The 16,816-nt window shown below is 48.2% G+C and overlaps 1 protein-coding gene across 1 annotated transcript in view; it reads left to right on the forward strand.

Moving 5' to 3' along the window:
• The window catches only part of BFSP2 (beaded filament structural protein 2), a 43,344-nt gene that overhangs the window by 12,055 nt on the left and 14,473 nt on the right, over nucleotides 1-16,816 (forward strand). The window contains exons 2-4 of the mRNA XM_016224312.2: nucleotides 9,708-9,790; nucleotides 11,194-11,350; nucleotides 12,574-12,732. Coding sequence (XP_016079798.2) covers nucleotides 9,708-9,790; nucleotides 11,194-11,350; nucleotides 12,574-12,732 — 399 coding nt within the window. The remainder of the gene's footprint in view (nucleotides 1-9,707; nucleotides 9,791-11,193; nucleotides 11,351-12,573; nucleotides 12,733-16,816) is intronic.

Genomic DNA, 16,816 nt, shown 5'->3' on the forward strand with positions numbered 1-16,816 from the left:
CCCCGTCTCAGCTCACCGGACACCTTGACCAGCCCCCTAATCTCCCCTGTCTGCCCTCACGGCCCCGACCCTTTTGAAACTTAAAGGGAATAAAGTGAGTGGAAAAGGCTTCGTCCGTGTCCGGGGTGAGGCTGCCGCCCCTCAGTCTGTGGGTGTAGTTAGTGTCCCGTGTAAGTAGGATGTCGGCATGTGTCGGCCCCGCCTCCTTCCTCGCCAGCAGTCTCAGCAGTGTACCATTTGTTAATCTCATCCAAAAACACCCCCACAGAAACATCTCGAATAACGTTTGACCCAATATCTGGGCATCGTGGCCCAGCTAAGTTGACACCTAAAATTAACCATCACATACTATTTCCTTCTGTGACTTGCTTTCTCCACTCTTCATCTTTTTTTAAATGTCTTTATTGATTTTTAGAGAGAGAGGGAGGGAGATGGATAGAGAGATAGGAACATCAATGAGAGAGAAGCATCACCAATCAGCTGCCTCCTGCACGCCCCCTTCTGGGGATGGAACCCAAAGCCCAGGCATGTGCCCCGACCGGGAATCGAACTGGAGACCTCCTGGTTCCCGGGTCAACACTCAATAGCTGAGCCACGCCAGCCGGGCCTCGTTTTGTTTCTGAGATGTGCCCATGTTATACCTGTAGTATTTCATTGTATATGTACCATAGGTTACATATTTTTTGTTGGTGGATGTCGGTTGCTTCCAAAGTCCTCTGTCACAAACAGGAGGGGCACACACCTGCCTGTATACCCAGGAGACTTTCTCCAGGTCAGAGCAGGCCAAATCCAGCCAGACATCTGCTTGTGTAATTAAAGTTTGATCGGCTACAGTCAGTCGCATTCACGTACTAATCGCCTACAGCTGCCTTCATCCTACAAGGGGCGGGGGGGGGGGGGAGGGGGGGGGGCTGTGCAGTTGCAACAACTGTAGGCCCACAAAGCCTGAAATATTTCCTGTCTGGCCCTTTGTAGGAAAAGCTTCTGACCCTGGTCTAGGTTAGTACCTCGGAGTAGAATGAGCTATGTCCACCTTTAGCTTTTACGTGGCGTTGCCGAATTACTCCCCAAAGTGGTTGCCCAAATTTACCCTCCCAGGATCAGCATTCGAGAGCTCCGCTTTCTTCACAGTCTCGCCCCCAAAGGTTTGCCAACGTGATGCTTGTGAATCGGCTTCTCAATGTTATTTCATGTTTGGCTCTTTAAACGTGTATCACTTATTCATTCACTGAACAAGCATCTATTCAGAGATTACTATGTGCCTGGTACTATCAAGATACAGCTGCCCCATTTTACAAGAGAAGAAACAGCTCTGTAATGTTAGAATCACAGTTCGGGCATGGTGGGGAGGCCGGATGGTTGCATGTGGGGTTTGCAGCCATGTCCTGGACAGAGTAGCACCATGAAAAATTCATTAAATAGCTGACATTATTCTGCAGGCCCGAGGATGCTCTGCTGGAAAATAAGACAACAATTTGGCTACCTGCCCATCACTCCTGACAGGCAGGGGCACCTCTGTCGTAATTCTTAGCAGAAAGAATCTGTATTTCACACAGGCATCAGTAGAGTTATTTAGTAATTAAACTGGCTTTTTTGTCTTCCCTTTGACCTTAGAAAATAAAACATCTGTGATTATAAGAGAGTGAGTAAGAGAAAGAAACTGTCCATAACTGATGCAGAAGGATGTAGAGTTTTATTATTTAAAGTCGCCAAGACAGCCGATATGAATGGAGGAAAAGGGAGGGGCATTCACATGAGCTAAACCTTCCTTTGTTGGTCTGTGGTTGGTAACTCAAGCAATCAAGAAACTTGTAGAGATATGGGGCAAGGCCCCCTGGTTTCTGGTAAATTTCAGTGCTCTGCTGACATGGAGGAGATGCACTGGGGGGAGGAAAGATTTGAAGGCAAAAATCTAAAATTCCGTTTTGGGTCATGTTAAGTTTGCGACGTCTGAGAAACACCCAAGAAGAGACGTCAAGGAGAGTGTGATGTGAGTCTGGGGTAGAGAAGAGAGCTCTGCGCTGGGGAAATACGGGTAGGTGCCATCAGCACAGCCATTTAAATCCACGGGAATAGATCAGGTCACTTAACAATAAGAAGAACCAGCCCCAGACCCAACCGTGAGAAGCTCTAGCACCGAGAGGCCGGGCAAGGGGAAGGACCTCTGAAGGCGGGGTCGGTGCAGATGGCCAGCCGGGCGGGAGGAGGAGCGGGAGAGAGTGGCGTCCGGGTGCCGGAGGGGAAGGTGCGTCTTCTGTGACAAAGGCAGCTGGGGGGTCAAGGTGAGCTCAGAGCAGCCCCCGTCTGGCTGGGTGACACGGGGTGGAGACACACTATCTCCGGCGTAGGAGGGATAATGCCTTCTTGTTTATTTATTGCTAGAAGCAAGTCATGCTGAGCATTTGTCCTAAACGTGAAAGTCACTTATACATGAGAAGGGCTTCCAGGGACCCCTGCGTCCCGCCGCTGCGCCAGCCAGCGGAGCCTAATTTCCCAGGGGCCCCGTCTCGCCTCCTCCCCACGCCCGCAGCTCTCGCCGCTGGGATGCCCATATCTTTAACTCCAAGTAAAGCCTTCATTGCCCCCTTGGGCCCAACTGATCACAGTGTTTAAAATGCTGCCTGCCCTTGGCCTTTTTAAACACAGCGATGGGCAAACCTCTCACCCCCACCACCAGCTCCATTTATTTCAGTAACTGCATCTGCAGTGAGGACGGCCACGGGAAGCGCTAGAGCCCCATCCTCAGAGCACCCGTGAGCAGGGCTTTTCAAAACCACTGTGCGCAGGAAAAACCGGGAGAAGGCAATCAAGCCACCGGAGAGAAATCTTCGTTCAAGCTCCTGTGCAGCGGAGCGGACGGTGCCAGGCTGCACACGCCCCTCAGATCCGTCCGACAGTCTTTGAACAACTGCTCTGTATTAAGACAAGTAACAATAATAATAGTGGCTGCTGTTCATGGGATGCTGAGGGACTGACTGTGCGCCAGGCAGGCAGCCAAGGCCTGTCCATGCAGAGGATCATCCAATTCTCACAAGCACCAAGGAGGTGGGAGGTATTATCAGCCTCGTTTTATAGACGAAGAAAGGAAATCTTAGCGTTCCCCCAGTAACTGGCCCAAGCCTGGGCGTGGAAGAGCTCGGGTCAATAATAAGAGAAAACTGTCATTGTCTACTGAGTGTGGTGAGACGGGGCATGTCCCGTGGGGTGGGGGGGACTCAGATGCAGAAAGACCCAAGGAGGGAGGAAGAGGGTCAGCACTATGGACCCCGTAGTTCAGGCTAAAACTTAGGGGTCTTTTTTTTTAATATGTTGTTATTGATTTCAGAGAGAGGAAGGGAGGGAGAGAGGGAGAGAGAAACATCAATGACGAGAGAGTCATTGATCGGCTGCCTGCTGCACGCCTCCTATTGGGGATCGAGCCCACAACCCGGGCATGTGCCCTGAGCGGGAATCGAACCTCGATCTCCTGGATCATAGGTCAACGCTCAACCGCTGAGCCACACCAGCCAGGCAACCTAGGGGTCATTCTTGGTTCCTTTTGCTCACTCTCCTCACAACTGCTTCATCACCAAAAACTGAGTGCCAGCCCCAAAATATGTCTTAAACCTGTCTGCTTCTCTGCACCATCCCTGCAACCACCCTGGTCAAAGCCACCAGCATCTCCCCTGCAGCCCCCTAGCTGGGGCCTCAGCATCACCTCCTGCCTCTCACAATCCCCCGTCCCGCTGGAGTCAGGGGGATCACACCTGTGCCTCCTCAAAACCTTTCCACGGCTTCCTAGTAAATCCTACCTCCTTCCGTTGTTCCTGAGTCCTTCCCTGCCTTTCTGACCGCCTCTTGCACAGTAGCTGCTGATGCCCTGCACGCAGCACAGAGCCTGGCCCACAGGAAACGTCATCATGTGCTGAAGAACGAAGGCGAGAGTGAGTGAGTGGGTGAATGAAAAAGCTCCCCAGCCGCCGGCGTGGCTCAGGGGTTGAGCATCGACCTAGGATCCAGGAGATCGCAGTTCGATTCCCCGTCAGGGCACACGCCCGGGTTGCCGGCTCGATCCCCAGTGGGGGTCGTGCAGGAGGCAGCCTATCGATGACTTTTCCTCGTCATTGATGTTTCTACCTCTCTCTCCCTCTCCCTTCCTCTGTCTGAAATCAATAAATACATATTTTTTAAAAAAGAAAACGAAAAAGCTTCCCAGAGGAAGCCACGTTTGAGGTGAGCTTTAAAGTGGGGCAGCGTTTCCCAGGCGGCAGGGCTCGGGGTGGGAGGCGGTAAAGCCAGGTGTTGTAGATACAGGCAATGGCACAGATGAGAACACGGGGGACCCCCAGGAGCAGCCTGGGAGGTGACATGAGCAGCATGGAGGCAGGTGGGTGCAAAGTGGGGGTTCTCCAAGTCAAGTGTGCCTCGTAAGCCCTGGAAAGCTTGTTGGGCCCCACTTCCAGAGGTCCCGCATCACACATCCGAGTATAGCGCCTGAGAATCTGCATTTCTGACAAGTCTTCAGGTGGTGTTGGTGCTGCTGGTCCAGGGACCACACTTTGAGAACCACTGGTACAGGGTTTGCTAAGCAAGCCTCCACATGCAGGGGCAGGGAAGGCGGCTCCGGGGAAGTGAGCTGGGCTGCGTGGCTCACCCAGAGCAGTGGAGCTGGCTGAGGCCAGTGGTCAGCCCGCCCTTTCCCCCTCCACACCACCCCTCTCAGCCCAACCAACCCCCATCATGACCTCTGACCTCTGACCTCTGACCTCTGAATGTGTATTCTCCTGGTACTCAACCCTGCCCTTCTCTTCTGCTGCATTTGTGCTTTGAAGGAGTCTCCTGTTTCCTGCTCCAGGAAGACTTCAATGACTTAAAAATGCTGCTGAGGGGGCCCTGGTCGGACTGCTCAGTTGGTTGGAGCATTGTCCTGATACACCAAGGTTCCGGGTTTGATCCCTGGTCAGGGCACATACAAGAATCAACAAACTAATGAATGCAAATATAAGTAGAACAAGTCAATGTTTCTCTCTCCCTCTCTCCCTCTCTCTCTCTCTCTCCCTCCCTCTCTCCCTCTCCCTCTCTCTACCCTGCTCCTCTCCTCTCTAAGATCAATCAATACATAAATAAAATTAAAAATGCTACTGAGGGGATAGGCCCGAGACCACCTAATCTCGCACAGCAATTCGCACTAATGCTGCTATGACAAAGTGTTTGTTTTTAGCAGACCTGGCATTAAGTCATGTCACCTCAAAGGTAGGAATCCTGGCTCTATGTTTGGGCGGAAGGACAGGACCTCCTCTGCTAGCATTCCCAGAACACCACGTACAAACTGGCAGTCTGCCCACTGTGGTTTGGTTTGGTTTGGTTTGGTTTGGTTTGGTTTGGTTTGGTTTGGTTTGGTTTGGTTTGGTTTGGTTTGGTTTGGTTTCGTGAGCATCCTCATATCCAACAGGGAACCTATCTCTCTATCTTCATGATGCAGCCCAGATAGAAACCTGGAGTCCTGGCTGTTCAATGTCATAAGAGAAAGACAGAAAATAATCCTCCACAGAATCTCTCTTGATTCTGATGTGCCTTTTAGTTTCCAAAGCTGATGACAAAAATATGCACACTTTCAAGTCACACTGGCCTGGTTTGGCATTCTGGCTCTGCCACTTTCCACCTATGTGATTTTGGCCAACTTACTTAAGCTCTCTGAGCCTCGGCATTCTCATCTGTAAAGTGGGTGTGTTGAAAATCCACATCAGAAGGGTGCCAGGGGCATTTAGTGAAGTCATGAATGTTAAGTATTTAATAGAGCTTGGGGCTTAGTCAGTGAGTGTTCAACAATCAGCAACCTATGCATAAAACAGTGTTTGCCAATTGCCCTTGTGTAAACATTCCAACCATGGCTGATATCAAACTAACAACATGCTGTCATTGAATGAAGGGTCGAGCACACCATCATAGTGTTTCCACCATACAGATACAGTAGAAACAAACAACCTCAAAAGCAAAAATGATAGTTACACATAGACAAACAATTAAGAAGCAATGAGTTTTTGTGACCTTTACATTTTGAGTATTATCACCTGTGTTTTTAATATAATATATTTAATTGTAAGTTCACATAATTAAAATTTTCATGATGGCTGTGTTTAACAGCCGGCTCACCAAACTCCTGGAATATTTATTATATGCTCTCACAAACCAGTACCAGCCAGCTCTGGCACACTGGCTGGGTACACCTGTAGGTGGTCAGTCAGTGAGACTTCCCTTTCCTCTTTCTTTCCTATTCTCAGCCCCAGGGAGGATTTCATGAAGCCTTCCTAGGTAGAAACAGAGATGTCCCCTGTTCCACTGTAGGCTCCACGCTTTGCCTTTGGCCTTGGCCCCCATCCCAGTCCTCAGCCCATGCTAAACCTCAGCCAAGGTCCATCCTTCATCATGCTGCCTGACTGGCCCTTCCTGCCACTGGGGCGGCCGAGTCACTGCTAACACCAGAGAGGACATAGCCTCTGCTCGGCTGGGCGCCTGCAGGAGAACCATGAAGGGCTCTCTGTGGCTGCATGGTGGACTAGCTGGTCATTTCAGGATCCGTCCATGAGGGAGACAGGGGAGCCCAGCCAGCCAGCTGCACTTTGGCAAGTCCAGGCCTATAATTAGCCTCCACTTAAGGCTTGCACAAACCCCTGGTTGTTATTAAACAACAGTAAAGCAGGACGGCCTCCAGCTTCCCCAAGCCTAGTGCTGCATGAGTTGCCTGGGACAGACATTTGGACAGAAGTGCCCTATCTGCTGGGCAGCGTCCAAATTATCTCGGAAACGTCCCCTGTCCTCAACCCCAAGCGAGAACAGAGGAGCAAGGACGCTGAGCAGCCAGCTCCTCACCTCACCTCACCTCACCTCACCGTCTGCAGACTGTATTTCCTACCTGACTCCATGATTGCTCAGGCAGCCTCTTATTTATAGTCTGCAACCAACTGGAGAAACGTTACAAATTCTCACAGTTGGTGCTAAGGTAAAAGGACATGGATCCAAAAGGCAAGACTTGGAATGATTGCCTTCTCGGCCATCTTTTTGTTTTTCCAGAACTGTATGACTCTAAATGTGGCACACATATCCCCCACACCCACCCCTAGAGTTCTGTCTTATTTTTTACTTTTTCTGTCCACCCCCTAGATCCCAAGTTTAAAAAGCAGAAACAAATAACAAAACCAAGCTGCACTAAATGAGGAATTTAAGTTTCAGGGTCTCTAGCTCACCGCACAGCCCCCTTTATATCAGTCATTTATTTTTTCCCTCACCTGAGAATATGCTTTTGATTTATTTTAGAGAGAGAAAGGGAAGGAGGGAGGGGGAGAGAGAGTGTGTATGAGAGAGAGAGAGAGAAACATTGATAGGTCCCCCCCCCCCATGCTCCCTGACCAGGAATCAAACCTCCCACCTTTTGGTGCATGGGAAGATGCTCCAACCAACTGAGCCACCTAGCCAGGGCTGTATTAGTCATTTTTTTAGCCTTTTTGTTAAAGGAAGTCTCTCAAATTCTATAAGCTGCAGGCCCACATCTGCCCTGCATGGCCACCTAGTCTAGAGCACTTCCGAAGCCACCTTCTCTACCATGATTCTTTTTAAGCCTACAATTTGCAGTGACACCTGCTGTAACTCGGGGTCCCATGCTGGGTGGAATAATTGCCATGGGCATCATTGTGAGAAACTGAGCAGGGCAATCTGAATGTCCCGAGAGTCCAAGACTAGAAGGTTTTCTGAATGTGGGGCTGGTTTAAGAGAGGGCTCGGCCACGGCAGCCAAAGCCAGTTCTCAGGGAGGCCTCACGTAGCCAGAGCCCTTTGGATGAGCTGTATTCAATGATATTAACTATATTTTCTTATACTCTGTATTCTTCTAAAAAAATTTTTTTTAATTTTCTTATTTTTCAATTACAGTTGACATAACAATATTATATTAGTTTCAGGTGTATAGCATAGTAGTTATATATTTATATAACTTATGAAGTAATCATCCCAATAAATGTAGTACGTATCTGGCATCATTCATAGTTATCACAATATTATTGACTATATTCTCTATAATTTACATTCCCATGACTATTTTGTAACTGCCGATTTGTACTTCTTACACCCTTTCTCTTTTTCACTCATCTCCCCAGTCCTCCTTCTATCTGAAGACCATCAAAATGTTCTCTATCTCTACGAGTTTGTTTCTGTTTCTGTTTCTGTTTTGTTCATTTGTTTTTTATAGATCCCACATATAAGTAAAATCATAGGGTATTTGTCTTTCTGTCTGACTTATTTCACTCAGCATAATACCGTCTAGATCCATCCATGTTGTTGCAAATGGCAATGGTTCATCCTTTTTTATGGCTGAGTAATATTCCATTGTGTATATGCACCACTTTTTCATTTTTCCATCCATCTATTGATGGACTCTGAGGTTGCTTTCATATCTCGGCTATTGTAAATAATGCTGCAATGAACATGTGGGGTCCATATATCTTTTCCAATTAGTGTTTGGGTTTCTTCAGATAAATACTCAGAAATAGAATTGCTGGGTCTTTCTTTGTCTCTTGTTCTAAGTATGCTACCCCAGCTTTTTGTTTAAATTTCCATTTTCATAAAATATTTTTTTCATCCCTTTACTTTCAGTCGGTGTGTGTCTTTCAACCTGAAGTGAGTCTCTTGTAGGCAGCATATGTAAGGATCTTGTTTTGCATTTAATCCATTTACATTTAAAGTAATTATTGGCAGATATATAGTTGTTGCCATTTTATTCTTGATACTTTTAACTTTATTTTCTTCTTCTTCTTCTTCTTAAAGGAGTCCCTTTAACATTTTTTGTAATGGTGGTAAAATCACTCTTCAAGGCCCCGTGAACCCCCTGCACTGTGCGCACAATGTTTATGTTCACTCGTGTTGTCGTTGAAGGTAGATGAAATGCTAGAGCCATGCTGTCCAATATGGTGCTCGCTGGCCACATGTGACTATTTAAATTTAAGTTAGTTAAGTTTAAATAACATTAACTTTTCCGTTCCTTGGTCCCCCTCGTCACAGTTGGGGTGCTGACCAGCACGCTGGGCTACCACGTTGGGCAGCACAGAGAACAGGTCATCCTCACGGGGAGCCCTGTTGGACAGCACTGACCCAGAGAGCTCAGGATTTCATCAGCTTTCCAAAGGCATCCAGGGCCAGAAAATGTTAAGAGCCACTAAGCCAAGCCAGTGAAACTTCATTTAAGGAGCCAGAAACTTCTCTAGGAAGTGAGTCCAAAGCTCATCATTGTGACAGGGGCTATAAACAAGTCTGCCTTTGAGTGCTCTTTTTTGGTCCAAACATTCAACTCTAAAAGCCCTTTAAAAGCATTCAGATTCTGCCCTGGCCGGGTGGCTCAGTTGTTGGAGTGTTGTCCTGAACACTAAAAGGTTGCGGGTTCAATTCCCAGTCAGGGCACATACCTAGGTTTCAGGTTTGATTCCCAGTCAGGGTATGAATGGAGGCAACCAATCAATGCTCTCTCACATCGATGTCTCTCTCTCTCTCTCTCTCAAATAAATGGACATATCCTCAGGTGGGGATTTTTAAAAAAATCCAGTCTGTGCTTTATTGTTTATCTCTTCCCTCCTTTTCCAAGAGGGACACAAAGTTCCCCAGAGCTTCTGTGTCCATCATGAGTGCGGGGGACAGGGAAAACATTCCAGTGACCATGTCTTCTCTGCTGTGTGACTGTTGCAGGTGAGCGAGGCAGTCTTGGAAAACGCCCGGCTCATGCTGCAGACAGAGAATATCCAGGCGGGTGCAGACGACTTTAAAGACAGGTATTGTCCTGACACTCTCCATCCCTCCAGACTCGGGTGACTTGGGTAATGCCGTCTGGAGCCTGCGGCATTCACCCCCAGCCACATGGAAGGCTGGGGTGGGAAAACAGGGTCCCAGGGAGAATCCAGAGCCCCAACCCTCCCTGTAGACACAAACTAGGCCCCAAGGGCTCAGAGATTTTGCCTGGTGTCACTCCGTTTAGAGCAGGGGTTCTCAAACTCTAGTGCAGTCCAGAATCACTTAGGGGGCTTTTAGAAAACGCAGGTTGCTGGGCCCCACCCCCAGGGTTTTTGATTCAGTAGATCTGGAGAGGGGCCCGAAATTTACATTTCCTACGGGATCCCAATGATGCTGATCCTGCTGGTCCTGGGAGCACACGTTGAGAACTACTGGCTTAGAGCAATGCTTCTCAGTGGAGGCTGCGTATTAGAATTACCTGGGCGTTTAAAATGCCAGTGTACACGCCCCACATATGAATGAGAGGTGTGAGATTTCTCCCTTCTATGAATGGATTAAGGTTCAGCTGTGAGATTTGGCTGAGTGGTCCAGCTGCGTAGAAGGCCATGGAAGGAAAGGAGAGGGATGGGGAGAAATTGGCAAAGATGTTGGGTAGTTTTTAGAAAGAAGGCCCTGTGTAAACAGAGACTGAAAGAGCTCAGAGTGGGCAGTTTCAGACTTGTGTCCGTGTGTATGCACACACGTGGCCGTGTGTGTTAGTGCATAAGTTGTAAGTTTCTAAAACTCTGGATATTTCACATGTAAATCCAGCCTTCTCGTTTCTCTTGAAGAGAACTGGCACACCCTTCCCACACAGCAGGAACGGAGCAGCTCACAGCAGCGCCCCTTTAGGCAAAGTAGAAGCTATTGCTTGTGCTTCAATCCCCAACTCTCTCCGCAGCCCAGGCCTGGCCCTCAACCCTCACCTATTATTGGCCGCTTGGCATTTGGGTTTGGCAGCCACGATCCTGAAATTCCACATGGGCCCTTTGGAGAGAGAAACCACATGCCTCATTTGGGGTCATTGGCACGTAGCCTGGTATTTGGCAGATTCTCAGTATGTTTGTTAAAGGAGCCGCAGGTGAAAAGGGTGACAAATCGGAATAATGGTGGTGGGGCTGGATCCCTGAACTCCTGGGGAAGTTCACCCTCCAGCTGTAGGCTCCCAGTGCCCCATGAGGCTGGCAGCCCGTTAAGTCGGGTTATCAGGAGTTGACAACAGTTGTTCTCGTTTTAAATCAACGTGTATCAGTTACATTAACCGTGCCCTCGAAGCTGCTGGAAAAGTGACATCTAACATTCATTGTCTAACTAGCACATAATTGGCCTGTTGGTAACACTTGTAATTTTATTATTTTGTCTTTTGGCTTGCCCGGCTATGCTAATTAAGTTCCTTTTCCCGCAGATATGAAAATGAGCAGCGATTTCGAAAGGCAGTGGAAGAGGAAATTAACTGTCTCCATAAAGTCATCGATGAAGCTAACTTGACAAAAATGGATCTGGAAAGTCAAATCGAAAGCCTGAAAGAAGAACTTGGTCTTCTATCAAGGAGCTATGAAGAGGTAGGTGCGAGGTGGGTGATGCCGGATTGGCCACACTCTCCTGTCTGGCCAAGCTTCAAGACACAGGTGTTGGGCCCAGCCGCTGCGGCTCAGCTGGCCGAGCATCGTCCGTCCAGTGAAGCAAAAGGCCACCAGTTCGACTCCAGGTCCAGGCACATGCCTGGGTGTGGGCTCCATCCCAGCTGGAGGGCGAGCAGGAGGCAGCTGATCCACGTTCCACTCTCACAGTGGTGTTTCTCCCTCTCTCTCTCTCCCTTCCTCTCTCTCTAAAAATGAATAAAAATATTTTTTAAAAAAACAAACCTAGGTGATGGCAGCTCACCTGGGCCTGTCCACGTCGCTTGCCCAAGGCTGCAGGGAAGATGCTGGTGAAACACTTTCAGTCCTTGTGGGTCAGGTTAGCCCAGGGGCCTCACACTCCAATGGCTTCAGAACCAGGCTGCTGTGAGACCCGGGGAGGCAGCAGGTCCAAGCAAGAGCGGGTGATGGCACCTGTGTGGAACTGGAGGGCGCATCCAGTCCCTCAAGGCGTTCTTCAGATCTTTGTCTTCAACACTATATAGGACAAACAGTAACTCTGATCCGGGCTGTGGTTTGCACGCGCTCATTAATGGAATCAGGTCAGATCCCTGAGTGACAGGACGGAGGGGACCTCCCGCAGCGACGTGGTCCAGGCCCCTGCAGAACTGCACGGATTCTAAACCACCAGCCACGTACCACTGCCGGATCCGAGGCCTGACGTGCTCGCAGATGAAGAAGTCAGGCCTCACTCAAGATCGCTCACGTCAGGAAGCTCCTTCTTTAGTTCGACCGTAAGCAAAACAGGAACCAATTGGCCCACTTCCTCCTGTTCTTGGCTTTAGCATTTTCTACCACTCCTCAGCAGTGAGAGACTCCACAGTTATCTTTAAAGCTCTTTCAGCTTACTCTGACTTTATGAAATGCATAAATTTCATCTTGCTATTGCCGCTTACTCTGTATTGCTACTTAGCTAGTTTTTTGGATTTTTGCTTTGGGCCTGGGCTTGTGAAGACTCACTGAGACTACAGCACCTGTGCTAGGAAGGGGGTCAGGGGCTTTGCGAGCAGCTCTGAAGCCTCACGTTTGGCTGGAGCAGAATGAGAAGCGAAGTGTTGCCCACGGAACGGGGCTTCTGCTGACTACAGTCCCACGTCTTTTCTTTCTCCTGTGGAACTCACCGGAGATGTGTTTGTCATTTTCAGGACGTGAGAGTGCTGTATAGACAGTGGGCTGCGTCTGAGCTAGAAGTGGACGTCCCCATTGGCACTGATCTGGACGACATCCTTGAGACCATCAGAGTTCACTGGGAGAGAGATGTCGAAAAGAGCCGGATGGAGGCAGGAGCCTCGCTCCAGGCCAAGGTGAGAGGTAGGACCCGCACCCTCCACTCTGCCTTGTGCGGAAGGAGGCCAAGCAGAGATGAAAGCAGTCAATGTGCAAAGGAAGAAACGCAGCTCTTTCGGTCTCATTCGACATAAATGAAATGTGTATTAAAATAATAGGTTCTTGTTTACCTGCCCAAAAGCAGAAAATATTTAAACTGGTAATAATAAAAACAATGCTGGCAAGTATATGGAGAGGGAGGTCTTCACCTATGTTATTGGGGAGCATTATGACCCTTTTGCAGAAGGAACTTGGAGATTTGTATCAAGAGTCGTAAAATTCCCCTGCGTACCAGTTGAATGATCTGGACATTATCGTAAAGAAACATTGAAAATACAAGTAAAGCTTACATCCAAGTACACTCACCGAAGCATTCATTATAAGAGTGAAAACATTTGGGAAGAACACACATAAATGTGTAATAATAGGATAAAGGCTAACCATGCAATGCCATATCAGGCAGTTATTAGAAATGTTATTCACAAAGCGTTTATAACAACGTGGGAAATGCTCATGCAATAAGGTAAATGGGGGTGAGGTGCGGGGAACAGAGAATAGAGAGGTATATGCCAGGGCCAACAAACTTCCTCTGTGAAGAACAAGAGGGTAAATATTTAGTTTCTGGGCCAAATGGTCTCTGATGCAATAGTCAACTCTGCCACGGTAACATGAAAGCTGCTGCAGACAAAAAGTAACAAATGAGTGTGGCCGTGTGCCAATAAAACTTTATTTACAGAAGCAGGAGATGGGCTGGATTTGGCCTGCGTGCTACAGTTTGCCAGCCCCTACTGTATACAGTAGGGCAAAGCATTCAGACAAAGAAACAGGGCATAAAGAAAAGATGAGAAAGAAAACAGGGAAACATTCACGGTGTCAGCGGCGCTTGTCTCTGAGAGACAGACCTCTTGAGCACCTTGAAATGTTTTTCTCGCTTTCGGAAATTTCTTGACTTTTTTAAAGTAGTATGAATTCTCTTCATGGAAGAAAACAACTCTTACTAACCTTCATAAATAATAAAGGAATTAACCAGAAACAGGATACACAGGGTTTCTTCCCTTCTCCACGCCCCACCCACACATGGCTCTGGAATCTTGCGGCAGAGGAGGGAAGAAAGCGTGAAACTAGGTGCCAGTCAAGACCAGGCTCAAGACCAGGCAGGAGGGCTGCTCCTGGTCCTTGGTTACCACTGAGAATTTCTCAATCCCAGCTGCACAGCAGAATTACTTCGGAGCATTTTTTAATTTCCCACCCCCAGGCCCCATCCAAGACCAATTAAACCTGAAGGAGGAGAGGGACTTTGTGGTGCTTTTTTTTTTTAATTGATTTTAGAGACAGGGGAAGAGATGTTGAGAGAGAGAGAGAGAGAGACATCAATTTGTCGTTACTCCCACCCATGCATTCACTGCTCGATTCCTGTTTGTGCCTGGACCAGGGATCGAACTGGCCACTTGGTGCACTGGGATGAGGCGCCAACCAGCTGCGCTATCCGCCCGGGGCTTTGTGGTTTTCTGAGCTCTCTGGATGATTCTAATGCACAGCAGGGTTGTGAACCATGAGAGTATATATATAAACGTACCAAAAGAAAGCCAGGAGGCCTTTTCTTTCTCCTCCCTGCCCCCTTCAATCCCCTGCCCCAAGTATCAACAGGAACACTCCCAGCGGGGTCTTCACCAATTCTGGAGCCTCCAGTGTTCTCCAGCCCGGAAAACACCCCTCACTCCCCTGCTTTCCCACCCCCACCCCCTTTCAACAGCCCCTCTTCTTTCTAACCTTCAGTTCCTTGGACCAAGTCACAACAAACACTTTTTATGACAAATCCCGCCTGATAACTCCACAAAATGCACCCCCACCCCAACCTGGTGAGAGGCGAACAGCACAGAGGGAAAGTGACACCCAACCATAGATTTGGTTTGGGTCCCTTACTTCTTTTTTAGGAGAGTCATGAATGTTTATAATTAATGACCGCAGAAACCATCCATTTCCACCCCCTCACTTCAGAGGTGAGAAAACAGGGACCCAGAGAGGACAGTGGTCGCACAGCGGGGGGGGGGGGGGTGACCATCACTGAGCTCTCCTGGCTCTCGGTCCAGGGATCTTTTCTCTGCGTGGGGCTGTTATTTCTCCCTGGCTCTGTTTCCAAAGCTAAGTCTCAGTGGCCAAGCAGTTTGGAACCTTGCTTCTGTCCCAACACCCCTGGGGTGTGCATCCCACTGCAGTGTTTATTTCTTTGAGAAGGGGGAGGGGCACTGTAATTAACAGGAATGTATCCTGCAGCGTGAGAAAAAGAAAAGAACCCGGTCATTATCACTCACCCCTCACCCTCTTGAGACCCATCACCGGCCCAACAGTCATTCCAGCAGTAATTCTGAACGGATTCATTAGTGTCTTTTTAAGAGAGTAATCAGAAAGCTACACCTCAGAGCAAACAAACAGCACTTGGGTAGGTTTGGCCAGGGTTGCCTGGGCTTCTTGCAGAGAGGCACAGCTCAGAAAATATTTGCAGAATGAGTGAATTCCTCTGATCGTCAGCAGAGATCAGAACTGACAGCCAGAAGTCCTCCGCTAAATAGTTTTGTCAGCTGCAGTCATGCCCTTGGGGCCGACACCTGCCCATCCCGAGCGCCTTTTGTCGGTTTCTTGGCCGCAGGGCATGAATGTGAAGTGGCTCGCACGCACTGCTTTCGCAACCTTCTGCAGAGAGAATACAAGCATGTATCCGATTCCCTTTCAGCCGGGGAGGTTGAAAATTCATTGACATGATGAATGTATGTCTTTGTTTAGGTTTCCCCAGAAACTGATCCTGAGGCAAATATTGACGTGGAGGTGGTTTATTTGGAAGTTGGGGGGGATACCAGAATACCAGGAAAGGAGAAGCAGAGAAGGGAACCAACAAAACGTATGTTATCCAACCAGCTACCGCTGTGGGAGGCTGGAACATGCCCCACAGGGGCCCTGGGGAACAGGACAGGGTACGAGAGGGGAAGGTGAGGAAGCTGGGGTAACACCACCAGCTCCCACCAGCCCCTCTGCCATCTGCTAGTAGAGGGGTCTTTCTGCTTCAGAGAAAGCGCTCAGGCATTGCTGCAGAATCTGGCAGTAAAAGGAAGCTGGGAGAACCAACGTGATGAGGCCTGAGGGATACAGGTGGATGCCATCAGCTTCTCCTACCACTTATCAGCCAAGTCCTTTTATTTCTTTAATTGAGGTAAAATTGGTATATAACATTACATCAGTTTCAGAAGTACAATATTATAAATCAACATCTGTATACAGTGATCACCACCAAAAGTCCAGTTACTATCCATCACCACACAATTGATCCCTTCACTCATATCGCCCACCCCCCAAACCCGCTTCCCTTCTGGTAACCACTAACCTGTTTTCTGTATCTATGAGCTTGGTTTTGTTTGTTTTTGTTTGTTTGTTTGTTTTAGATTTCACATATAAGTGAAATCATATGCTATTTGTCTTTCTCCACCTGGCTTATTTCACTTAGCATAATGCCCTCAGGTCCATCTGTGTTGTTGCAAATGGCAGGATTTCATTCTTTTCTATGGCTGATTAATATTCCATTCCACATCGGTTCATCCATAGATGGACACTTAAGCTGCTTCCATATCTTGGCTATTGTAAATAATGCTACAGTGAACATGAGGGTGCACATAACTTTTCAAATTAGTGTTTTCCTATCATTCAGATAAATGCCCAGAAGTAAAATCACTGGATGATATGGTAGTTCTATTCTAAATTTTTTGAGGAATGTCCATACTGTTTTCCATAAATCTTATTATTTTTTTAATCATGAAAAGCTTATAAAGAGGTTCTGATTAGGTTCTTTCCAGCCACAGTGTGATGGGTGTCGGGAACGTCAGTGGTCCAGTGTTTGGAGTTTCTCAAGTTGTATGATTCAGTGTCTGGGAGGATCAGGTTTGTCCAGGGAATTTCTGGAGGGTCTCAATATCTGGGCCTTCCTTCTCTGTTTGTCGTGGTTACCCAACTCAGGGTATTTGGGGATGCTTCGGGAACCTTAGATGACATGCCAGGCCACTCTCCTGACCTCCT

The sequence above is a fragment of the Miniopterus natalensis genome, chromosome 15, assembly GCF_054644295.1.
Source record: "Miniopterus natalensis isolate mMinNat1 chromosome 15, mMinNat1.hap1, whole genome shotgun sequence".
NCBI classification, from domain to species: Eukaryota; Metazoa; Chordata; class Mammalia; order Chiroptera; family Miniopteridae; genus Miniopterus; species Miniopterus natalensis.